Here is a 24,637-nt window from a genome sequence, read left to right on the forward strand (position 1 = left end):
ATACAAGTGACGTAAGCTGTTCTTCGGTGCAGATGGCGCGAGGATTATCAGGTTGTGGCCAAAACTGACTGTAAAAATAAAAATTAGTACAGGTGTCTATTGCACGATGCAGTTCCGAACACATATATAAGTGTACGACAAGTGGATCGAAGCAATGCCTGTGTTCGAGCCTCTGTAGCACAGAGAGTGCTTCTGGAGTCACAGTTGCATGTAAACTTACGGCACCTGCACACTGCACCATTCTGTGAAGTATCACCATTGTCAGAAGCATGAATTAGGGCAGAAGTTTTTCGCTAGCATGTAACCTTAGCCACACTTTTCATAGAGTACGTCTGCCAGTGTGATTGTCAGCCATTTTGAATGTCTGTGTTGTCAAATCAGCTTTTCAGTTACCCCCTGCAGGGAGTGGACGATCTTGCCCTTTGTGCCACGTCTGCTGCTTTGCACAGTTGCTTTCCAGTGTCTGCTACTGCCCCTCGAAGATGTCGGCTTGTGGTTTCGGAAAGACTGCCCGAGCTTCTGTGTGCCGTGTGGAAGTTGCCTCATCACGGACAGGCAGTGCTGCCAAAACTGCACGAGCGAGGCTGCCGTTGTTGTGACCGTGTATGCAGAGAATGTTTGCGCAATCAGTGTGCCAAATGCTTCGTTAGTAGTAGTAGTAGTAGTAGTAGTAGTAGTAGTAGTAGTAGTAGTAGTCGCTGCCATGATATTTTTCCATTTCTTTTGGCCATTCTGTGGAGGGATATGCTGTGTAAAATTGTTGCTGGCTAGATCACTGCAATCGGGGATTGGCGTGTAGTATTAATCTGTCAAGCCCGAGATTCCGCACTGTAAGGCCTGAGACGTTTGATTAGGATTTGAGGACTACTTCCGTGTGTATGTTGCTAGGGTTAGAAACTTTTCATTATACCAGTTTCTTTAAAAGAAAGTATCTGACACCTATATCTTCATTCTTGATGCGTTTGGAAGGTTCACAGCCTCTGCAGGTGGATTACATGAGAATTTATTTTCCTGATTGTAGCCAGTAGTCTGCTTTGTGCTTCACTTACTATAAATTAGTCATTATGTGTCACTTATTGTATTACAACAGTGAAGTTATACATTAGAACCAATTACAAAGCTAGTCTCAAAATTTTGCAGCCAATAGAACACTGCAAGTCGTTACACACACGTATTTGTAGCACACAAGCACAAAACAGAAACAATCCAGAGATCGTGCACAAATAAAAATACATTTCTTGTAAGTCAAAGAGCATTGCCTCCTTTCCTTGTTGCTGCGATGTGCAGTGTTCTGCTGCATCGCTCCACCCTAGTCTGTCCTGTGCAAGCACCCGTTTTTAGTCGAGTCGTGCCATAAATTTCTTTCTTTCCAAATTCAGTTCAGTACCTCCTCTGTACTTCAGCCATCATCATTTATTCTTTTGCCTGAATAACAAAAATCATCTACCACTCGTACTGTCTCATTTCATAATCTAATTTCCTCGGTATCACCCGATTCAGTTTGACTGCATTCCATGACATTTGTTTTACTTCTGTTGGTGTTCGCCTTATATCCTCTTTTCAAGACCTTATCAATTTTATTCAACTCATCTTTTGAGTTCTTTGCCATCTCTGACAGAACTACAATGTCATCGGCAAACCTTTTTATTTCTACTCCCTGAAACTTCCCCTCTCCAGATTTCTCCTTGGTTTCCTTTACTGCTTGCTGTATGTACAAATTAAATAACTTGAGGAATAGGCTACATCCCTGCCTCACTCCCTTCCCAATTACCGCTTCGCTGACATGTCCTTTGATTTTTCAGTCTGATTTCTGTAAAAGTTGTTTATAGTTTTTAGATAGTCCCATATCACTCATTCTGTCTTAGCCAAAAGGAAAAGTTTCACCCATATAATTTACGTTCTGCAGCTCCCTCCACAAGTCGTCACAGCTTTTGGTATCCAGTTCTGTCGACATTCACCTTTCTAATCTTCAGTTTTCCAAGTGCCATCAATGGCTGCCACTAACATATTACTCCACAATCCTCTTCTACCACTTACAACTTTCAATGCTTCACTTATAAATTCACAGAACTGATAATACATACACAAAAAACACATCTTCTATTCTCGTCACTTCTCACTTTCAATAGAACTAATATTTCCTCAACTGTAATAACTTATTTCGCACGTGGGACGTAACCTGACCGTCACCTTTGGCCACTTCTAACCCACTGATGTCTCTCAAATGTCTGCCAAGTGTGTGCAGTCTAATTGGGGGCTCCCCGACTATTGGCGCTGAACTGCCACGTCTGGAACCTCATAGGAAGTCAACGATATGGCAGTCACTGGCAGTAGGTGGCTGTTATCGATTATTAATAAGTGTAACCGTAATAGTACCCTTACAGCATATCCCTGAGAATGCCACTGAGAGGAATGGATAGACTGACATGTTATCTGTGCTGAGCCTGGCGCACCGCTTAATGGTCGTGGTGTTTCTGCTTGTTCCCCCACCTGCACCTGCACCTGCGCCTCTGCCTGTGCTGTCTGCCGTTGCACCCAAAAGCGGAACCTTCGCCACCGGACAGTGGCTCGGCAACCACCTGTGCTCCTTCCCAGTTCACGTGCCGGGACGGGACGTGCATCGAGGCCAGCCGCCACTGTGACAGGACTTTCGACTGCCCCGACTACTCGGACGAGGAGAGATGTGGTGAGTTGTGCGATTCGGTGCGGCGGCACTCGACTGACGGGAGCCGTAAGATCGACAAAGTCTCTGCGGGTATACTTTACTACATCTGTGAGAGTCAGTCAGGAAGTAAGACCTCATTTTTTAAAAAAAAAAATTATTTTGCAAGAAAAATAAATGCTGATACATAAGATGACACTGTCCGATACACTAGGGGAATACGGCTTGAGGAAACATTGCAGAAACGAAGTCCAAAATTAAATTACGTGGAGAAATTTCGGAACCATCTGAAATCAAATCTGGTGTAAGGCAAGATGATGGCCCCACCCAACGCTCTTCAATGTTTTTTTTTTTTTTTCTTTTTGCTGGTCTTATCTCTTCAAGTGGTCAACATACTAATCTGGATTTGGAAGTGTTAGTGATACAGCCTCCCAGAGGATGGAATTTATGCACCCCATCTGCCTGTGTGAAAATGTGAGACATTTTCGAAATGTTTGTGAATTGTGCAACTTAGGTGGGACATGAGTACCAGCACATTACTCATGCAGTCGGATGTGGAAAACTGCCTAAAATCCACATCCAGGTACCTAGCAACTAGTGCTCATCGTTAACATACTAGGTGAATTCAGTTTGTGGCTGGGGCTCCTCCCTGAATCCGGGAGGCAGCTTGCTAACATGTGCTGCCATCTTGATGGGTAATGCTCTTCAACTGTTTTTTGGGAAAGGCAGTAAGGGAATGGAAATTTAGACTTCAAGAAAAAGGAACCCAAGAAATCAGAGTGGGATATAAAAGCTCAAATGACAAACTGAACGGCTTTTGCAGATTATTTAGCAATATTTTCCGAAAACATCAGTACAGCAATTGACCCTGCTGAAAGAGTTACTGTAAAAGGCTGGCTTACAAATTTCTTTTCTGAAGGCAAAATTCGTAATGAACTTTAAAAATGCCCCAAATCTTCTAAGTGCAAGATACATTACAGACAACAGAGTGAATAAATTTAAGTACTTAGATAAAGAAACAAACAAAAATAGAGCCCATAAAATGGAAATGAAAAAATACTTTACAATTACCTAAGGACGCATACAATAAAACAATTACACTCAGTAAATACAAAAATCCATTACTACAGTATAACCAGGGTGCCTTCATACAGCAGATTGTTTAGCCCTCAACAAAAAGGGAGAAATTGAAGAGTAGGTGAAAAAGGAATGGAAGGTACTATGGAAAATACTAGGTCTAAGAAACGTTGAAAGTACGTGGATGAAAAGAAGGAATGATGAAATCAGCACCCAAACAATAAAACTATTTTATGCTGGCAGGAAACAGAAAATTTCGTTTCATTGGCTCTTGGTTAGAATGATCCCAGAAAGATTGACTAAAAAGATATCTGAGACTTTTGAAACTCAAAGTAGTTGGTTCAGGGCAAAGCGCATCACCGTATGAACAGGTGAAAGAAGAAGAGGACCGAACGAAAGAACTGTTAACACCGGAAATTAGAAAAGAAGAGAAAGTCATGACAAAGTTACTTTTCGCAGCCCATAGACGTCTGAACTCAAAGAAAGAAAGATCGATAACAGCTGCAACATTCACCCACGAAAAACATAGGCCTCGAGTCGCTGGCTGGCCGCTGCGTCCCGATTGTACCAGTGAACTATGTTCGTACATCAGCTTCTCTTACTGCGATGAATTCGTCGTTTAACGGTGCTGATGCCCACCATAGTTTCTCCACACACGTTCTTCAGCATTTCTGTGATTTGACGTGTCACCTCCTGCAGCAAGGAATTCAGTCACATAACACTGTCTTTTTTTACGTGCGTCAATGTCGGCCATTTTCTAAACTTACTCAGTGTCGTCGTCATCTGATGATATAGGCCGCTGTAAGTGGAGTGGTCTGTAGAAGGTGGTTTGCAGAAGTGCACCAAATTCATTATTACTACATTATCGTCTTAATCGAGGAGAAAAAAATGAGGTATTACTTTCTGCTTGGCTGTAGTACGTGGGGTCCCCAAAACTGAGTTAAGTAAACACGTTTCTCAGTAGTGCTTCTAATAGACATGCCCTATGTTTGTATGCTACACAATGCCCGGGAGACAAAAACCAAAAATTAGGAAACCGAATGTGGCATGCCCTGTTACATGTTAGACCTGAGTTGATATGCTAGCCCGATGAAATGTGGTATCATTTCTACAAGCGTGCATTTGCCTCTTAAAAATGCCGTAGGGTGGGTATAGAACTTATAAATTATCCAGCGATGCAGAATATAGGATTCTTGCCAACCAGTTCTACTTTTGCTATGCAGGAAATATCGTTATGTGTGTATCGTGGTTCGCTTTCATATATGGAAATTTGGTGTCGTTAACCTGTATTCCATTGTTATACAATCATTGGATAATATATTTTGCTGTTTTATTGGCGTTACCGGTATTCAATTTACATGATCGATTTCGAAATTAATCGGTTAAACCTTCAGATGTGCTATGAGTAAAACATAAATCAACAGTGAATATAAGCTCATTTGCATAATTTCGAAATCAATCATGTGAATTAAATACCATCAATAAAACACCTGAATGGGTTATGCAGTAACAGTACTATGTTAATTTATGCATATCCTTCCTTCAAATAAGGATAACATGGGCATTTCATCAGAAGAAAAAAGGAAATAAATGTCTTGTTCTTCACTTCAATCCACATAAAATCGTTTCGTCCACATTAGCTAACTTAAACTTGACTACCCAAGCATAAAATTGTTGAGCATTTACAAAGGAGCCAATATCGATTATGAAAGGCGACATCCGCCAGTTAGAACCACACTTCAGTAATTGATAGCGGAGCGTTTCTACGAGTTAGCGGAAGAGTTATTGGGAAAGATATGAAAATCGAATTTGGAAGCCCAATGTGTACGTAGTAACTCCAACATCGACTATGTCGATTTTCTCTCCCATGTAGGCGGTCAATCTTTGAGAAACGTGTTTAGGCTGTTGGATTATTCATAAAAAATATCGCCTGATCTAGATGGCGCGTGGCGATTTGTGCACCAAAGAGCAACAAGGAAGCAAGAATCTAATCACCGCCTACATTTAATATAAGAGAAACAGCTGGTTGTGCTGACTGAATCGGAAACTGTAACAGCTGGTAACCAGAGGCGGTTTGTGTTAAACGATTAAGGATTGTAAAACCGACATTTGGCCGGGCTAGCAAAATCGATTCAGGATACACATGTAATCACCACAGCCGGCAACGATTTCCGAAATTCGATTTTCGTCTTCGGAAGCGTGTGTCGCATTTTAAGGATGACAATATACGCAGTAAATAAAGCTCGAAAATAATTGAAATTTATCCAAAGCACCGCTGTAATGTGAGGGAGTTTCTGTTCTCTGATGTTGGCTCATCTGCCATTTAAAAAAATTGTACCACATTTGAACAAGGTTGCCAGGTAAACGGATTAGGCGGGATTACCTCGATTTTCCTATAACAAAACTAGATGCTGGGTCAACTGTAAGGATACGTAAAAATTCCGATCACGCTAAAACAGAATATATTTCGCATTATATACTCTCTTCTTCCTGTGAGTGATTAAAACTAACAGACAGTCTTGTAAACGTAACTGAAATTAAAATGTTCAGCTTTTAATCAGAAGAGAGCTAAGTTGGCGAACCTGCACGGCCGTTACCTCGAACTCACTGAGAGCCAGAATTCGTTCTGAACAATTGATGGTTGTTGCCGTGCTGTAACAGTTGCAGTATTTCTGTATTGATGGATTCGTCGTCAGACAACGAAACCAGTGAAGCGCCACTGCGGAAAAACAAGCTAAAGTTAACATTGAAAAAGAAGTTTAATAATGATTGGCGTAAGCTTTATTCGCGGCTTAACAAAGGTAAATGTGATAATACTGCTCACTATACGACCCCGAAATATTTTAGTGTGTAGCACATAGTGCCCCCATTCGCAAATTAAAAATGTTCTTGCTTTACTTCTCATGGAAACCACTAGGGGAAGTGACATACGGAAGCGTCGCTTGCTTTTAATTCGGCCTGATGTACTTACATTTCAGCGGACTGCCGCGGCAGTTGATTCCCACTATTCTTTTTCAATTCCAGCACATCTCGGCAATATATTCCTACCGATGCACAGTCAACAAAGATGATTTCGTCAGTGCTAGGGCGGTATTCAAAAGGCCGAACAATTAAACAGTTGAATGACGCTCTGTATTCTGCTTCTCCCGTTTCAACCAAAGAAAGGACGAGTAGAAACCTGCCCCCAAGTGCGCTATTTACCCCGTGAAGAAGCAGCGCTACAATAGCTCTCATTTAAGGGCAATCGTAGTGGAACATCTGGTAGAATGTGGTAGGACTCAAAAGTGAGTTTAGCTAGACATCTTCATTGCCCACGGTTATCGCTGGACTGACAGCAGCTCAGTATATTTAAATAAAAGCACTCAGGACAGAACACTGTATTACATTGTGTTTAGACTCTCCAGAATTCTGATGATGGCCCATAACATACATAGCAGCACACTCATGTGGGATAACAGAAAATTAGGAGAAGTTAAAAAGGTCCCAAAAGTTTTCTATGATGCACTTTTGAGCCATTGTTGCTCCTAGATGTGTGTTTTAAGCCTGTGGTGGATATGTCTGTGCTTTGATTACAAATCTGTTTTCCCCTGAGAAGAACAATTGTTCGACAGAAGAAGTCATCCTTGTGAAGGAGGAGTCTAATGCATAATAATTTTCTGAGAATAGTTTGCTACTGCAGAGTAATTCGTGTGAAAAAGTGGCAGTGGTTTCCTGCATTCCCTCGCAATACTAACGTGACTGAATCTTCGGAAGAAACATACAACACTAAAAGCAACAGTGGCAGTGATAAAGGCTTTCAGCGAACTGAATGCATTCCAGGTTTGCTGTTTTTTTTTTTTTTACTTCTGCCGTATTTCAGATGCAGAGGCAACATAAAAGTTTGTGTTGTGAGAATAATACTTGAGCTGAAGATTGCACATTACCAGTCCACAGAGGGTGTGCATTTGGGGAACAGCAGTGGATATACTTTTTGTATGTCAAATGCTTGTAGCAGTCCTGAAAGCAGTTGCAACTGTGGGGGGTTCAGTTGTAACGCTTGAACTTATTCTAGATTGCAGTAGCCTGCTGTGAACATTTAGCTACAACAAAGTAAATGGTGTTCGTAATTCACAGTAGTTTTATGCTGAGTGTGCTTCATGGGCATACATTAATCAAGTTGTATTTGTGTATGTGTGTAAGACGTGTTATTAGCTGTTCTAAAAATCCCTCCTTTTTTTCCCTGTTGTGTGATTAAAAAGTGGTGTCTTAAGTTATACGGGCTGGGTAGGCATATAAAAAAATTGTCAGTAACGTTCATTTGTGTCCTCAGCACATCCAAGGTTATTTCAGTCGACTGTGCAAATTAAAGCTGTGTTAGTGTTTGTGTACCAAATGCACTTTGATGGCTTATTCGTGGCTTTGATGCTAGGCATACATATTTTGTGGTGCATGCCATATAAGTGAATATGTTTTGCACATCATTTTGTGCTCGGATCTTACACCTAGAAATTGGTCAAATGATTTGCACAATAAGTATCACAGGCATGCTAAGCCCAAATCTTTAGTTAAAGTCATTGATAAGAATTACCTGTAGTCGACATTTCTTAGATCATATTGTCGACTTGTTTATGCAAACTTTGCCCACTAGATTTGGGAAAGGCGGCATTAATTTCCTCTTGTATTTTTAATTTTCGTGATGAAACTGAAGTCGATTAAAAATGACAATAATTCCCACTTGACAATAAAAGATTATCATTGTAAATAAAGGATTGATGTAACTTAGTCATTACAACTTAATAATGTATTGCCAATACTTCAGATTTTAAACATTAATTGAACAAATTTTAATATATCAGTGTATATTCACAGAGGTTTCTAAATATATTTGTTGTTATTAAGTCAGTATTTAAATGTTGTTGGGATAAAAATTGATATCTTTATCGGTAGAATGACAGATATAAAGGAGAAACTTCAAACTGAAGTGGCTCAGACACACATATATGATAAGAATATTGATGAAAAACAGTTCAAATGTAGGCCCTGATATGTTCAGTATTCAGCAGTAGATTTGCACATTAAGGCCATAAATTTTTATCTGATAATCGATTTACGTATCTTGAACATATGGATGTATATTTTTGCATGTTATACATATAACTTTTTTTCTACTGCTTGATAGCATATATGGATGTCGTTTGGGTCAGATGATGCTTGGTCCTTGTTGGTGACCTTTCTTACTTGGCATCATTTCCTTAATTTTGAAGTTACTGTTATGGGAAGGCCATTTCATAAAATACTCTTAGAGATTTCCTATGATAATACTAGCTTAGATTTTGCTATAAATGTGTTGCTAGTTGGCAGTAGTGAGGCAGGTTACATATCATTGATCTGTGGTGCTTTTTTCCCATCAATCTAAGAGTAGTGGATCTTTTCTCTGGGGTTGTTGATGTTCTGTACATTATCTGAATTCAAAACTTGCATCCAACCATTGTATACATTAAAATGACAAGTGGGGAAGATCAGCAAGTTCTGCACCTGAAACACTTATATGCTGGTAGAAATACTGTTTCAAAATTGTTTTAACTGTTTCTTGGAAACGTTTTTGTAGCAGTAGGCTAATAGAGTAGACATGTAAGAGTTTACAGACTGCCTGTTCAGTTCTATGAAAACATCCAAAATTTAACCATTTTATTTGTGGAATCAAAGCTATTCAGTTCAGAATTCATGGCACGAGAGTTAATTGCACGATTTGCTCCCCTCTTTGCTGTTAATTTAGTAATTTAGCCACCATATCAGCACCACATCACTGACCTTGTAAGTTGCACCACACCCTGTACTGTAGAACCAGGCATGCATGTATTGTTAGCCATTTTTTAAAAATTCTTTGACTTTATCTTTGTAACTGCATTTAAAAAGCAGTTTGTCAGATTTGCGCATGTATTTAGCGTATATGGTGAAGTGCCTGGGAGAACCCTCAGCATAGCAGCACCCTTTTATTTGGCACTGCATTGGTTTTAATTTTTCATTTCTCACGTATGCTTTTTGTTGTTTTTTTTTCTCTCCACCCCTTTCTTTTTCCGTCCCCGCACCCACATTCCTGTTGACCTTTGCGCTCTACGCACATTTCCTCCAACCACCAAAAATTTCTCTGCACTCAACGGGAACTTCCCACCGAAAGAGGGAGTGTGCGTCCCGGGTGAGTTCCCCTGTGCCGACGGAAGTCAGTGTGTGCCAGAGTACCAGCGGTGCGACAGACAACGCAACTGCAGGGACGGGTCCGACGAGGAAGACTGTGGTAGGTGTCTGCACGCATTCACTCGTCCATAGCGACAGCGTCCCTTCTCTAAATGTCGTCCGGAAACTCTGTGTGTGTGTGAGGGCAAGGGGGGCGGGGCGGGCGGGTGTCAGCACAGCAACATAGGAGAGGGAGTCAAACTTTGAGCCAAAACTCTCTGGAGGACTTATTTTCCAGGGAGAATCTTAATTCCAGCTGATAAATGTCATGGTTTGAAAATAATTTATTTTCCGGCACTGTCACCCACAATTTCAGTACCTTTCTCGGCTGTCACCTGCCATCTGCAGGTTGTGACAGATGCCATAGTTCACTCTAACCACTGAGGAAACCACATTGTCGGCTGATGACCTCTAGATGGCGAGTGATGGTCAAAACTGATAAAGTCATACTGAAATTGTGTGTCTTTCTGCCAGAAAATAAATAATTTTCAAAATGAGCTTTTGAACAGTCAGTGGAATCTCCAGTAGGACTGAAATGTCGTTTGTTCCAGAATGATAATTTTTTTCATAAAATTGGAAATATAAATGGATAAAATAAAATTGATGAAGGATAGTTGGAGGACTGGTACAAATCGTATTTCCAGATATCTCTTTGAGAAAGAGATACAAATTACCTGCTTTGGTAGCTGACTGACATGATGGGAATTTAATGGACTGAGTGAAACCAAATGAAAACTCGAACCTTGTAAAATACAAAATTATATTTTTTGTTATTATGGCAAAAACAATGAAAACTCCAAGCTTTCAAAATATAGCATTACTTTTTTTTGCTTAGTGAAAAATAGAGAGAGGTCGTGGTAGGAGAACGTGTGCTTACTTAGGAGAGTTGTCGAGTTTGACAAAACAATATTCTGCATATATACACAAAAGACCTGTATTATACGAATATGCAATTGCCAAACAACCACTGGAAGCAGCCACAATCACACCTATTAAATAATCTGAAAATATGCGTATAGAGTGACCTAAAGTGGAATGAAGACAGGAAAGCGGTTGTAGGAATAGCAAATGCCAGGTTGAGGTTCGTTGGGAGAATTCTTGGGCAATGTAGTCCACACATGAAGAAGGTACCATACAAAACTCTTGTAGTTGACTATGCTTCTTCATCTGAGAGCTTTAAAGTATATGGAATAGAGAAGTTCCAAACCAGAGCAGCACATTTTGTCACTAATTCATTCTGTAAGGGTGAATACATCACAGAGATGCTTATCCTGCTCCAATGGCCAAAGCTACAAGAGAAGAAGTGTGCATCATGGTGTAATTTACTGTCGAAATGGCAAGAGTGGAGGAGGAAATTAGTGTTTAACGTCCCGTCGACAATGAGGTCATTGGAGCATAAGCTCGGATTAGGGAAGAAGATCGGCCATGCCCTTTCAAAGGAACCATCCCGGCATTTGCCTGAAGTGATCGAGGGAAATCTTGGAAAACCTAAATCAAGATGGCCAGATGCGGGATTGAACTGTCTCCCTCCCGAATGTGTGTCCACTGTGCTAACCACTGCACCACTTCGCTCAGTAGTTGCCAAAAGTTGACATTCCTAGAAGAGTCAGTCACATATTGCTTTCTCCTACATTTATTTTGTGAAAACACCCTGAAGGTAAAATAAGAGAGGTTTACCAAGAATCCTTCCTGCAAATGTTTTGTGACTGGAACAGGGAGTTGGAGAAACTTTAGCGGTAGCAAAAGTACTCTCTGTCGCTTACTGTAAGGTGTGTGTGTTAATATACCTATGGATGTAAAAAGTTTCCATCCTAAATGGCAGTTTTGAAAGCTTGGTGTTTCCATTCTGATTAGAATAGCTAGGTAATCAGATAGAAATAAAAGTGCCGATGAAATAAAGAGAATGTGGATTATATAGGACACATTTGATGCAGTTGTGATGTGTGTTGGTATATGTGGTTGAGTTGCCGACCATATCTGTGTGTGTACTTCTGACGGAGCTACATTGTTTCTGTAAACACTTGTGATTTCTCGAAAAATTCACATTGGCGTGGTTAGTACACTACCGTGCCAAAATCAGCACTCAAAACATTACTTCCCTGACACTAATGTAGCATTTGGTGTGTTCTTAATGTAAGTAGATACTTGTTAATGGGTTTTAAGTATGGTGGTGGTTTGTGTATATATATGTACATTTGTGCCTGAAGCACAGAATATCTGTAGCAGGGAATACTTGTATGGGGTGATGTGGGCGGCCTGTTTTAAGAAATTGCTTGAGCACATGGGTTTTAATGCCAGTTTGCATTGTGTCTTTTCAAATCAGTGGCAAGGATGGTAAACATTCCTTACTCATCAAATTATTCCCTTTTCAGAGCACAAAATGAAACTTGAGAAGTTGCGGAGAATGGCCAGAGATTTAATTTGTCAGACAAATGCTGTTATGGTTTTCAGTCCACTTACTTTTGCTGTTCCCATTCACACATTACCTCCCCAGCCTTAGTCTCGTGAGAATGGGACTTCAATCTGTTTTGAACCACCGGTGATGATGTGAAGTCTTTCTGCATGTTATGAATGACTGTCTGGTCAATGCGTGCATTGAGTAAGGTCTGTTTATCACTTATTGTCTTTGATTTTTGTAAATAATTTTTAATTTACCAATATTTTGTTTTAGCATTCATAGTTAGCAACCATAAAATGATACTCAGTGTGGCATAATTACTGTATGGCAGAACCTTTAAACAAAATGAAAAGTGTAGAGATGCTGTGCGCAACGTGTCACAGTGCCTCTTTTTCTTTCTAATTAGGTACACACATACAAAGCAGGTAGATGTACACGTAGAGAACAAATGAAAGACAATGTCTTTTTATGGATTAAATCAAATATGAAAAAGTTTCTTGCCATGGCTGCATCTGCATACATGTGTATAGCTTCATGCTGCCCCTAGGGATATCTTATTCCCACAGTATTTTTGTACAAATAATGAGTCAAGTATACACCAATTTGGTTGAAATTGCTTTTACGTCAACTCTTTCTATCCCCACCGTCAGCCACAGGACGCTAAAGGGTGCATTAATGTCACCATAAGTTTTTTCTGTCTTACTTGGACCAAGTTTGGTAGAAATTGCTTTGTTCATTACAGAGACAATCTGATATGTTACTGTCTGTGCCCCCTCCCCATACACCGCCACTCCTAGAGGTACAGATTCATCGGTACTGTTACGATGAACCTAGCGACCCCGACAACTGTGGATTCGATACTAATATCGGTTGTTATTGAATAGTTCTATATGTCACGGCTTCTCACTTCCACACCAACACCTAGGGATGGTAGGGGTATACTACCTTGACAGTAGTGTATGCAAATAATTATACAAATAATGAGATCCTTATATACAAAATTTGGTTGGAATCGCTCCAGACATTCCTAAGTTATACTGCTTTGTCACTCTCTTTTCACCCCCATGTCCACCACTAGGGGAGGTTGGTGATTTGCACCTCCTCAGAAACCTTTGTGTGCGCACAGCTCACCAACGCCTCGTTACAGTCGGATGAGTGGTATAGGAATGCACAAGAGACAAACAAACAGATAATGATTTTTATATATTACCTTTTATTTTTAGTTTGAGATAGCTGCAAATGCAGATTTACAGGAGCAGTATGTAAACTTTTATGAGACTTCACATAGTCTAGTTTTGGGAGCATGCAGTCTTAATTTTTGATGTAAATTTTGCCTCAGTTGCAAATTTATACAAGAATAGCTGGTTTCGATTGATAAGGCAGTCCTCTTCAGATCATTAAATACCTCATGTTAGTAACTCGTCACGTGTATTGTTAGAATGTAGTGTGTTATTAAAACTGTTGTGCATTGTGTGATGCTACTTTTTAATACACGGGCAAATGCCCATCCTCCAGTGAGTGCAATTTTGATCAATATGATAAACTAATCATATAACTGTGTGAACCTTTGGATCCTCCATTTGATGGATGCTGCTTATATCTTGAAAAGTATCATCAAAGAATGTACAGCATTCTTAATGGCACGGTAGGACTTACTGTAATGTGATGAATTACTCACTGTAAAGAGGTTTTAGTTATCTAAAACTAATTGCCTGATTGATCTAAACTGGTCTCTTTGCAATCTAGACATATGGATTTCATAGAGTGTAGAATATTTTGCCTCAGTTGCGAATCTTTTGTTCTATCACAATCTGTTTGACCTAGAAGCTCGTATTCAAATGTTACATAATATCCAAAACAGAAAACCAGGCAACTGTAGGAGGTCATACTGAAAGAAGCTAGTATAAAGAAAGTAAATGAAAGCTGCCCACTGTTTGTGTCAGCAGACATTGTACCATATTTCACGATGCTACAACTAAAGCCCATCTCGTATGCAGTACTATTCGCCATTAGTTTGCCTGGTGGTGCACTTGCAGAGATGACAGCCTGCTCGCACATCTGAGTTTTCGTGAGGTGTAAGATGGAGCGCGGGACGTGGCACACTCGATGACTGCGTGAACAGCAAGGCCTGAAATCCAGACGATCTTCAGTCTTTCTCAAGCAATTTTAAAGACGTTATTGCAATTTTTTAAGACACTATTCAGTATATAAATACGATTCTTGCACATCTCGTATCTTCGTTCCATCACTAATGCACAGGTACTGAATAAAATTAGGAGAGAAAAGTGCTTTGTTTTTATAAGGCTATGTATTTAAACATGCACATGACCCTTATCTGTGATTTGCAATTTAAATTGGAAGACCAGTTGAACAGAGTAGGTAGTGTCTTGTAAATAGGGTAGAAAATAAATATAGACAAAAACAGTGGTAATAGAATGAAGTTGAACTAAATCAGGTGATTCTGAGGGACTTGGATTAGGGAATGTGTCGCTGAGAGTAGTAGATGAATTTTCATTTTTGAGCAGCAAAATAATTTATGGTGACCAAAGTAGAGAGGATATAAAATACAGACTGGCAGTAGCAAGAAAGAAGAATTTTTTAACATCGAGGATAAATTTAAGTGTTAGAAAGCCATTTCTAGTATTTGTCAAGATTGTACCCTTATACGGAATTGAAATGTGTGTGATAAGTAGTTCAGATGAGAATAGAATCTTGTGAAAAGTGGTTCTACAGAAGAATGCTGAAGGTTAGATGGGTAGGTCTAAAGATAAATGAGGATGAATCTAACTGGGGATTAAAGAAGTTTACCATGCAACTTGACCTTAAAAAAGAAAAAGAAAAACATCACTTTATAGGAGGAATGATTGTCAGTGTGATAATTCAAGGAAGTTGTGTGTGTGTGTGTGTGTGTGTGTGTGCAGGGGGGGGGGGGGGGGTGAACTTCAAATGTGTAGAGGGAAACCTAGATGTGAATACAGTAAGCAAGTTCAGACAGATGTATGCTACAGTTGTTAGGTAGAGGTGATGTGGCTTGCACATGGTAGACTGGTGTGGACAGCTGCATCAAACCAGCCTTCTTGCTGAAAACCATAACCATGTAGTACAAGTGGTAGGCAACTGGTATAATCATTTGTTGGTGACTGCTTTTCAATATGGCACAGGCAGCTTTGATGTTAATTGCTTCGTAACACACAAGGATGCCCATTCTTTTATCATACCCAGTATAACATGTGCCATGTCAAAATTTTCCAAGCCACAAAAATATATATAATTGAGACAAACATTCACCTTATGCCCAGTACAATGTTTTAATAGTTGTGTTGGTAATTTTGCCACTTTGAAAATAAAACTATGTAGCCTACTGCCGTGTGAAGGGCACTTCTATTACAACTGTATATGATAGATATTAATGCACAAATTTCTAAAGAGATGGCAAGTAAAATCTTACATTTGGATAAAATGAGTATGGTAACAATGATTAGAAGGCTCCATAGTATATAGCTACAATGTCGCCATTAGGTGGCCCCATCGCTATTAAATCAGTCATAAAGTAATTTAGCCACACTGTGTATTTGTACAGTTTGGAGAATTAGGTTACGATACTGATTTTGATTTTGTTCTGTGAGTGGTTTTGCCAAGTGGTAAGCTTGAAACTGTTTTGTTAGTATTGCTTTTGGTTACTGATTTAACAAAATTTAACTTGCAGAAACCTTGTTAGACTATGAATTGGCAAACACCCTTTTGTTGATTTAGTTTTTGATCAGATAATTTTTATGTGTTGGCACTGTTGTTTTAACATAATGTTGGGTTTGTTAGCCATATAATCAGTTTATCAGTTTCAGGTGGACATACTTTTTTATGTAATTATATTTGTGGTAGAGGAGCCATGCTTTACTGTGTATTACATTGTAATCTTTGCTTTACTAAACATTCCTGTCCATACAAGCTGGTTTTCACATCTCTGTTCTTGCGTTACCTTATTTAGAACAAACATTACTCTGCAATTTTGCACAAATCAAGGTCGAAAGGGATGTATATTAATCAAAACATTGTTGTTCATGTATTTATTATTTTTTATGTGACAGCTATGCAGTGATAGCAAAGAGTTAGCTGGGTCACCCATTGTGTACCCTCTATCTGCTTGTGAGGTAATGTGATGGCTCTAGTTTTGCACAGTTCTCGTACAATACCACACTTCAGTTGTTTTTTATGTGATGACAAAAGCTCGAATATTTTCTTCCCTTAGGTAGTGTGAGCATTGTTTATAAGTTTGTCAAAAAGATGGTCATGTAATTTGAGTTCTTGAGACTGTAAACAATGTTTAACAGTAAATGTTTTAGAGTGCCTGCCCATGTCTTCACAATTAACTTCTTTAAATAAGGGCTTGGTGAACAAAATATTCTAAATTAAAGGAAACATGAGGATTTCCTTCTATAAGTGAGAGAAGATAACCCTGTATGTCATGCTAAACTGGCTGTTCAATTCTCCTGAAACTGTATTCAGATGGGTGCCCTAGACACTTTTATCAGGTGCTGTAAGCAGTAACCTTAGACATGAGTGCTGCCTGAACTGCAAGAGAAAGTACATCTAAGAGTATTTTACTTCACAAAGATGGCTTGGTCATTTGTCATAATGTAGTACAAAAGGATGGAACTGTCACTCTGGCTTAACATTAAAAGTAAATTAAATCGCTTAGTGAAGTGTGTATGTCATAGTTAATCTTCCAATAGAAGACATGTTCACACATGGAATAATTGGTGAAAATGTTTATACAAATTTAGCTGCTTTGTTAAAATGACAGACAGTAGTGTTTACACTGTGTTTTTCTAAAATGCTGTTACGTGGAAAACTGTAGCAGAAATTTTAAGTGAGACAAGAGCACAGTGAATCGCAGTTGTGTTTTTCATATATGTATCAAACCTTCACTGTTCAGGCTTTGGAACTAAAATGGGGAGAAATGTAAAACTGCTTTAATTAAATTATAAAGTGCATCATTACATAAACGTTGTTCAGATTGCAAACGTTTCCATGGAGAAATAAAGGCATTATTGAGTTCTAAAATTGATTGTTACATACGGGTCACGATATGCTGTTACAGATTCACGCACCGATGACAACCGTACAGGGAAGAAACATTGCCCTTAAAAATAAGCTTTGACCTAAGCGCAATAATTGTTTCACAATCCCAGCACTATGGCTCTCAATCACCTAAGTTATAATTCTGTGTGTAAGCATCATCTTCTCTTTATTACCGAAAATTGTGTACAAGGGGTTTGAAAAGAAGTATCCCATATTTTGAGAGGTGGTAGTATGGACGAAGACAAAAACAAAATGTCCGTTAAATACCAGCTACAAAACACATACTTTATGAGCTATGAGCACTTGTTCGTCTTTGCTACTGTGAAACACATCTCTTCTGCTGAACAAGGGGTCATAGCTCTTAAAGTTGCATTTTAGAGTGTATGTTTACTAGACTGTTTTCTTTGTTTTCATTCGTACTACCTCCTCTCAGAAAAAAAAAAAAGGTCATATATATGGGTGCCCCTCCTAAGAGAGGCGAGACACATTTTCTCTGGTGTTGTGGCAGATATTTTCAATTTCATTTTTGCAGCTTGTAGCTGGACTAAGCTCAAGCAAGTACTGCTCATCATGTCTTTCATGCAACCACTTTTGATGGAAAGTGTTAGTTCATTTCCTGTTACAGTCAGAAAGATTTTTAAGGTGGAATTTTCCATGGACAGTCACTGAGTCACCCCTAATCAGTCTGCTGCAATATTTGCTTTATATATTAACAGGGACATCCTTAAGAGAGGGAGAAGTTTATATGAAGAATTATAACTTAGGTGAATGAGAACCAGAACACTGGGATGATGAAACAGTTGTTATGTCAAGGGAGAAGTCATTTTACATATAATGCTGGGAAAATGCAGCCAATCTAAAAAGGAGACTGCTTACAAATCTTGTGTGTTCCATTGTAAAATATTTTTCAGGTTGACTAACAGGAGAGTGTCACAGAAATGTTGAAAAGTGTCCTGGCATACTATTGAATACAGACACAAATTATCCCTTGAAAACCTGCTTACAAAAATCCACGAACAAGTTTTAAGTGAAGAATCCAGAGATATTCTTCAGCCCCCTATCGCTCCCACAGGGACTGCAAAGGCAGGATGAGACTAATTACAGTAAGCACAGAGGCGTTTAAGCAGTCATTCTTCTCCCAGTAATGGGAGTGGAACAGAAAGAAACCCTAATGTGTGGTACAGTATTAAGCACCCCCTGCCATGCACGTTACAGTGGTTTGCAGAATTTGTAGGTTGGTTTACGTACTTTATATGAGGTGAGGTGCAAGTTCTACTGTATATGAGGTGAGGTGCAAGTTCAGAGATGTGAAACCTATAGAGCAAAAAGGAAAAATGTTCTTCCAATTGAAATTGGTCCAGGCACCAAACACATATTTTTATAAATGTAATATTGTGAAATATGATCAGGAATGCAGTATCTTTGGGATGTACTGTATCAGATGTGCTACAACCTTGGCAAGGGGCAATAGAACCGTGCTGATTGGCAGAACAATTTTCCTTAAGTTCACCGGACAGTGCAGATACAACCCAACTCCTTGCCAAAAGTAACTACCGTACCATCTGTGACGTGACCCCCGTTTTGGGAAACCTGTAGAAGGCTGCGCGGACAACCAGTTCGAGTGCAACGACGGCACTTGCATCGACCTGGCGAGGCAGTGCAACGGCTTCCCGGAGTGCCGCGATGGCAGCGACGAGTTCAACTGCCCCGACACTGACTTTGACCCCGAGGTGCCTGGCGGAGGCTACACCACTGACAGGGAGCCCGATTTCAGCCGCTCTCCGGATTCCACCGAGTATCCGACTGGCGCTCCGCCGGTAGATGAAGAAGGTGCTTACAACTACTGCTGTGTTCCAAAGTATAGCCGTTTCCCTAGTTTCTCTAGTTGTTCATTGAGTGAATGGTGCAGCCTTTGACACTTTTGACTGATACAACGTTTGCCAGTTGTGTTCTTTGGTGTACAATATGGTTACCACAGGGCTGATAAATAAAAATCTTCACCAGCTGATCTTCTTTCCTTACAGTATCTTGAACTCGGTTACAACCATGAATTGTTCTGGCATCATTCATACGTAGTTGAAGTGGTGTCTGGAATAACGTTAAAAAAATAATAATAATAATAATTTGGTGGCTGGCCACCTGAAATGACATCTCATCTTGTCTTTATTCAGTTACGAAGTCAGACACATTTGTTCTTTTTGTTTTATACTGATTTCAAGCAGACAGCCTGAAATCCATTTCTATCAAGATGACTTCCACGACAGTCATTTCACAGAAGAAAATGTTGTGTCAGTTCTCACAAAATTTCAAATTTAAACTGTACACCTTTGTTGCTGTGTAAACAGACATTTATGAAACTAATTTCGTGATGCCGGTTTCAAGAAATGAGTTTTTCAACTCAGTGTCTTCGTGTAAACTAAACTCTACTCTGATGTCTTTACACTGCGTTGACACACTATCTGCCCGCCCTCCCAACCCCATGTTATTAGTTGTTAAGTGAGTTGAATGGCACAGCATTTGAAACCTGAGTCTTTCAGGTCTATACTTTGTTCCACTTTACCTGTGGAGAACCCTGGAGAAGGGAACAATGGTGGCTGCATCGTAATTGGTACCTGAAACTGACAAGGATGAAAATATGTGATAATAGAACCAAAAACATTTTAACTTCTCAGTAAATTGGGCTCTACAAACAAGCCAATTCAGGCTGTCACTTCAGTATGAAATAATGTATTTGAAATGTAAACTTTCCGTTCAACTCTCTGTCTAATTAGGGTCTAATTTTACATAAACACAATTGCTGTTTATGAGTCGTAACATGAACATTTCTCGACCAATGTGTGGTTACGGTTACTAGGTGATCAAAAGAAAATTTGATGGGTGAGGATACCTTCGATTCATGTTGCTCGATCTTCCAGGACCGCATGAATTGGGGAATGTGGTGGTGCACAATGGAATACCTTCACATTTTGCTGCTGATGTAAAATGATATCTAATATACAACTACAATCCAGGATGAACACACAGAGCAGGGCCTGTGCCCTGGCCTCCAGGATAACCGGACCTCAATCCTCTGGATTTTCCTGTCTCGAGTCATCTCAGAAGTCAACTGTACAACACTCCCATTGACACAGTTGAAGGACTGCAGCAGCGAATTACTCAGCCTTATCAAGATTTCCGAGGTGATATGAGGGCGTTGAATACAATTCGCAACTCTTTGCAGAGACAAGTGCAGTATTGTGCCCAAATATGAAAATGACACCTGGGACACCTCCTTGAACAGGTACAATTGTACAGTAAATTGTAACATGGAACACACACTGAAGAACTATTTTATTTCTTGTTAAGGGAGGACATAGATAAAATTTGAGACCAATTAGATGGAGACTTGGATCATAAAATTCACGTTTCAAATATGTTTGTGCTAACTAGGACAATAATTGTATGAAGTCAGTGGTGGCTCGAAACCACATGCACTCAGTTATTTCACAAAAGGATCATTTGCAGACCACTGTTTACTGGGGCATGTTAGCTTCTGTTGTTGTCTACTTTCACCCCTCTCAGTCTTCGCCATCAGTTGTGATATACCCTCTGTGCCTTCCCATTTTCAGTGTTCACATGCATTTCTCGAACTGCCAGTAAGGCAGAACCTGTCCAGTTGTATCTGTATTTTTTGCTGGTCTGTGCCCATCCAGTAGATTTGTTTTAAAGGGTCATACAGCGTGTCCTAAACTTTTAGCGTAAAAGTTATACAGATGGTAAAGGTTCCAAGAAAGAGTGCCTTTAGGTTAGAGACTAGTGCTCAGAAATGAAAGTTAAGTTTTTTACTTTTGTATCCAGTTCGCAACTAACAGATTAGATTAGATTAGATTAGATTAGATTAGTACTAGTTCCATGGATCATGAATACGATATTTCGTAATGATGTGGAACGAGTCGAATTTTCCAATACATGACATAATTAGGTTAATTTAACAACATACTTAAGTTAATATAACAACTTTATTTTTTTGTGTTTTTTGTTTTTCTTTATTTTTTATTTTTATTTTTTTTTAATTTTTTTCTTTTTTTTCTTAATTTATATCTAAAAATTCCTCTATGGAGTAGAAGGAGTTGTCATTCAGAAATTCTTTTAATTTCTTCTTAAATACTTGTTGGTTATCTGTCAGACTTTTGATACTATTTGGTAAGTGACCAAAGACTTTAGTGCCAGTATAATTCACCCCTTTCTGTGCCAAAGTTAGATTTAATCTTGAATAGTGAAGATCATCCTTTCTCCTAGTATTGTAGTTATGCACACTGCTATTACTTTTGAATTGGGTTTGGTTGTTAATAACAAATTTCATAAGAGAGTATATATACTGAGAAGCTACTGTGAATATCCCTAGATCCTTAAATAAATGTCTGCAGGATGATCTTGGGTGGACTCCAGCTATTATTCTGATTACACGCTTTTGTGCAATAAATACTTTATTCCTCAGTGATGAATTACCCCAAAATATGATGCCATATGAAAGCAATGAGTGAAAATACGCGTAGTAAGCTAATTTACTAAGATGTTTATCACCAAAATTTGCAATGACCCTTATTGCATAAGTAGCTGAACTCAAACGTTTCAGCAGATCATCAATGTGTTTCTTCCAATTTAATCTCTCATCAATGGACACACCTAAAAATTTGGAATATTCTACCTTAGCTATATGCTTCTGATTAAGGTCTATATTTATTAATGGCGTCATACCATTCACTGTACGGAACTGTATGTACTGTGTCTTATCAAAATTCAGTGAGAGTCCGTTTACAAGGAACCACTTAGTAATTTTCTGAAAGACAGTATTGACAATTTCATCAGTTAATTCTTGTTTGTCAGGTGTGATTACTATACTTGTATCATCAGCAAAGAGAACTAACTTTGCCTCTTCATGAATATAGAATGGCAAGTCATTAATATATAATAAGAACAACAAAGGACCCAAGACTGACCCTTGTGGAACCCCATTCTTGATAGTTCCCCAGTTTGAGGAATGTGCTGATCTTTGCATGTTACGAGAACTACTTATTTCAACTTTCTGCACTCTTCCAGTTAGGTACGAATTAAACCATTTGTGCACTGTCCCACTCATGCCACAATACTTGAGCTTGTCTAGCAGAATTTCATGATTTACACAATCAAAAGCCTTTGAGAGATCACAAAAAATCCCAATGGGTGGTGTTCGGTTATTCAGATCATTCAAAATTTTACTGGTGAAAGCATATATGGCATTTTCTGTTGAAAAACCTTTCTGAAAACCAAACTGACATTTTGTTAGTACTTCATTTTTACAGATATGTGAAGCTACTCTTGAATACATTACTTTCTCAAAAATTTTGGATAAAGCTGTTAGAAGGGAGATTGGACGGTAATTGTTGACATCAGATCTATCCCCCTTTTTATGCAAAGGTATAACAATAGCATATTTCAGTCTATCAGGGAAAATGCCCTGTTCCAGAGAGCTATTACACAGGTGGCTGAGAATCTTACTTATCTGTTGAGAACAAGCTTTTAGTATTTTGCTGGAAATGCCATCAATTCCATGTGAGTTTTTGCTTTTAAGCAAGTTTATTATTTTCCTAATTTCAAAGGGAGAAGTGGGTGAGATTTCAATTGTATCAAATTGCGTAGGTATGGCCTCTTCCATTAACAGCCTAGCATCTTCTAATGAACACCTGGATCCTACTATATCCACAACATTTAGAAAATGATTATTAAAAATATTTTCAACTTCTGACTTTTTGTTCGTAAAGTTTTCATTCAATTTGATGGTAATACTGTCTTCCTCTGCTCTTGGTTGACCTGTTTCTCTTTTAATAATATTCCAAATTGTTTTAATTTTATTATCAGAGTTGCTGATTTCAGACATGATACACATACTCCTGGATTTTTTAATAACTTTTCTTAATATAACACAGTAGTTTTTATAATTTTTGATAGTTTCTGGGTCACTACTCTTTCTTGCTGTCAGATACATTTCCCTTTTGCGGTTACAAGATATTTTTATACCCTTAGTAAGCCATGGTTTCTTACAAGGTTTCTTACGAGTATATTTAACTATTTTCTTGGGGAAGCAGTTTTCAAATGCATTTACAAAAATGTCATGAAATAAATTATATTTTAAATTGGCATCAGGTTCACGGTACACCTCATCCCAGTCTAACTGCTGTAGGCTTTCCCTGAAATTTGCAATTGTTAAATCGTTGACTGAACGTACCACTTTGGAGGACTGTTTAGTATTGCTGAATGGAGCTATGTCATATATTGTAACTAGCTGTGCACCATGATCAGAAAGACCATTCTCAACAGGCTGAGCATTTATCTGGTTAAACTTATCTTGGTCTATAAAGAAGTTATCTATCAGTGAGCTGCTATCCTTTACCACCCGAGTAGGAAAATCAATAACGGGTGTCAAATTGAAAGAACCGAGTAATACTTCAAGGTCATTTTTCCTATTACCCTCTTTCAGAGAATCTACATTGAAGTCCCCACAAATAATAATTTGCTTCCCCCTGTCTGACAGATAGCACAACAAGGAGTCCAAATTTTTCAGAAATAGATGAAAATTTCCTGATGGGGACCTATATACAGTTACAATTATAAATGTGCCTTTATTTAATTTAAGCTCACAGGCACATGCTTCTATATGTTTCTCTACACAAAACTTTTTTGTTTCTATACTTTTTGCACAATGATAACTTTTGACATATATGGCAACTCCTCCTTTCTCCATATTTTCTCTCATTACATGTGCAGAGAGCTTATATCCACTTACATTTACCTTATCCATATCAGTAACAATGTGATGCTCAGACAGGCATAGTATATCTATTTCATTCTCAGCTTCTAAATCTTCTAAACAAACCAGAAGCTCATCTACTTTATTCTTTAAACTCCCAATATTTTGATGAAATATACTTACATTATTTTTAATTATACCTTTATGAGAACCTTTCCTTATTCTAACATTTGCAGTACTCTCCTGTCTGAGTTTCTCATTGTGCTTAGGCCTAGTTCCTATACCAGTGGTCACACGGTGTTCAGAGAGGCAGATTATGTCAACTGGGTTGGGTGACTTTAATTCATCAATGCAATTACCTAGGACTGAGCTACAACTTGGTGGAAATAAAATTTCTGGTGATTGGTGAAAATTTATAATTGATAGCTGTGATTGGTGATCC

At 38.8% G+C, this 24,637-nt stretch overlaps 1 protein-coding gene across 1 annotated transcript in view; it reads left to right on the top strand.

Annotated features, from left to right (window-relative positions):
* The window catches only part of LOC126213609 (basement membrane-specific heparan sulfate proteoglycan core protein-like), an 843,204-nt gene that overhangs the window by 525,205 nt on the left and 293,362 nt on the right, over positions 1–24,637 (top strand). Inside the window, exons 17-19 of the mRNA XM_049941462.1 lie at positions 2,543–2,686; positions 9,897–10,013; positions 19,026–19,259. Coding sequence (XP_049797419.1) covers positions 2,543–2,686; positions 9,897–10,013; positions 19,026–19,259 — 495 coding nt within the window. The remainder of the gene's footprint in view (positions 1–2,542; positions 2,687–9,896; positions 10,014–19,025; positions 19,260–24,637) is intronic.

Source organism: Schistocerca nitens, chromosome 11, assembly GCF_023898315.1.
Source record: "Schistocerca nitens isolate TAMUIC-IGC-003100 chromosome 11, iqSchNite1.1, whole genome shotgun sequence".
In the NCBI taxonomy this organism is placed as follows: Eukaryota; Metazoa; Arthropoda; class Insecta; order Orthoptera; family Acrididae; genus Schistocerca; species Schistocerca nitens.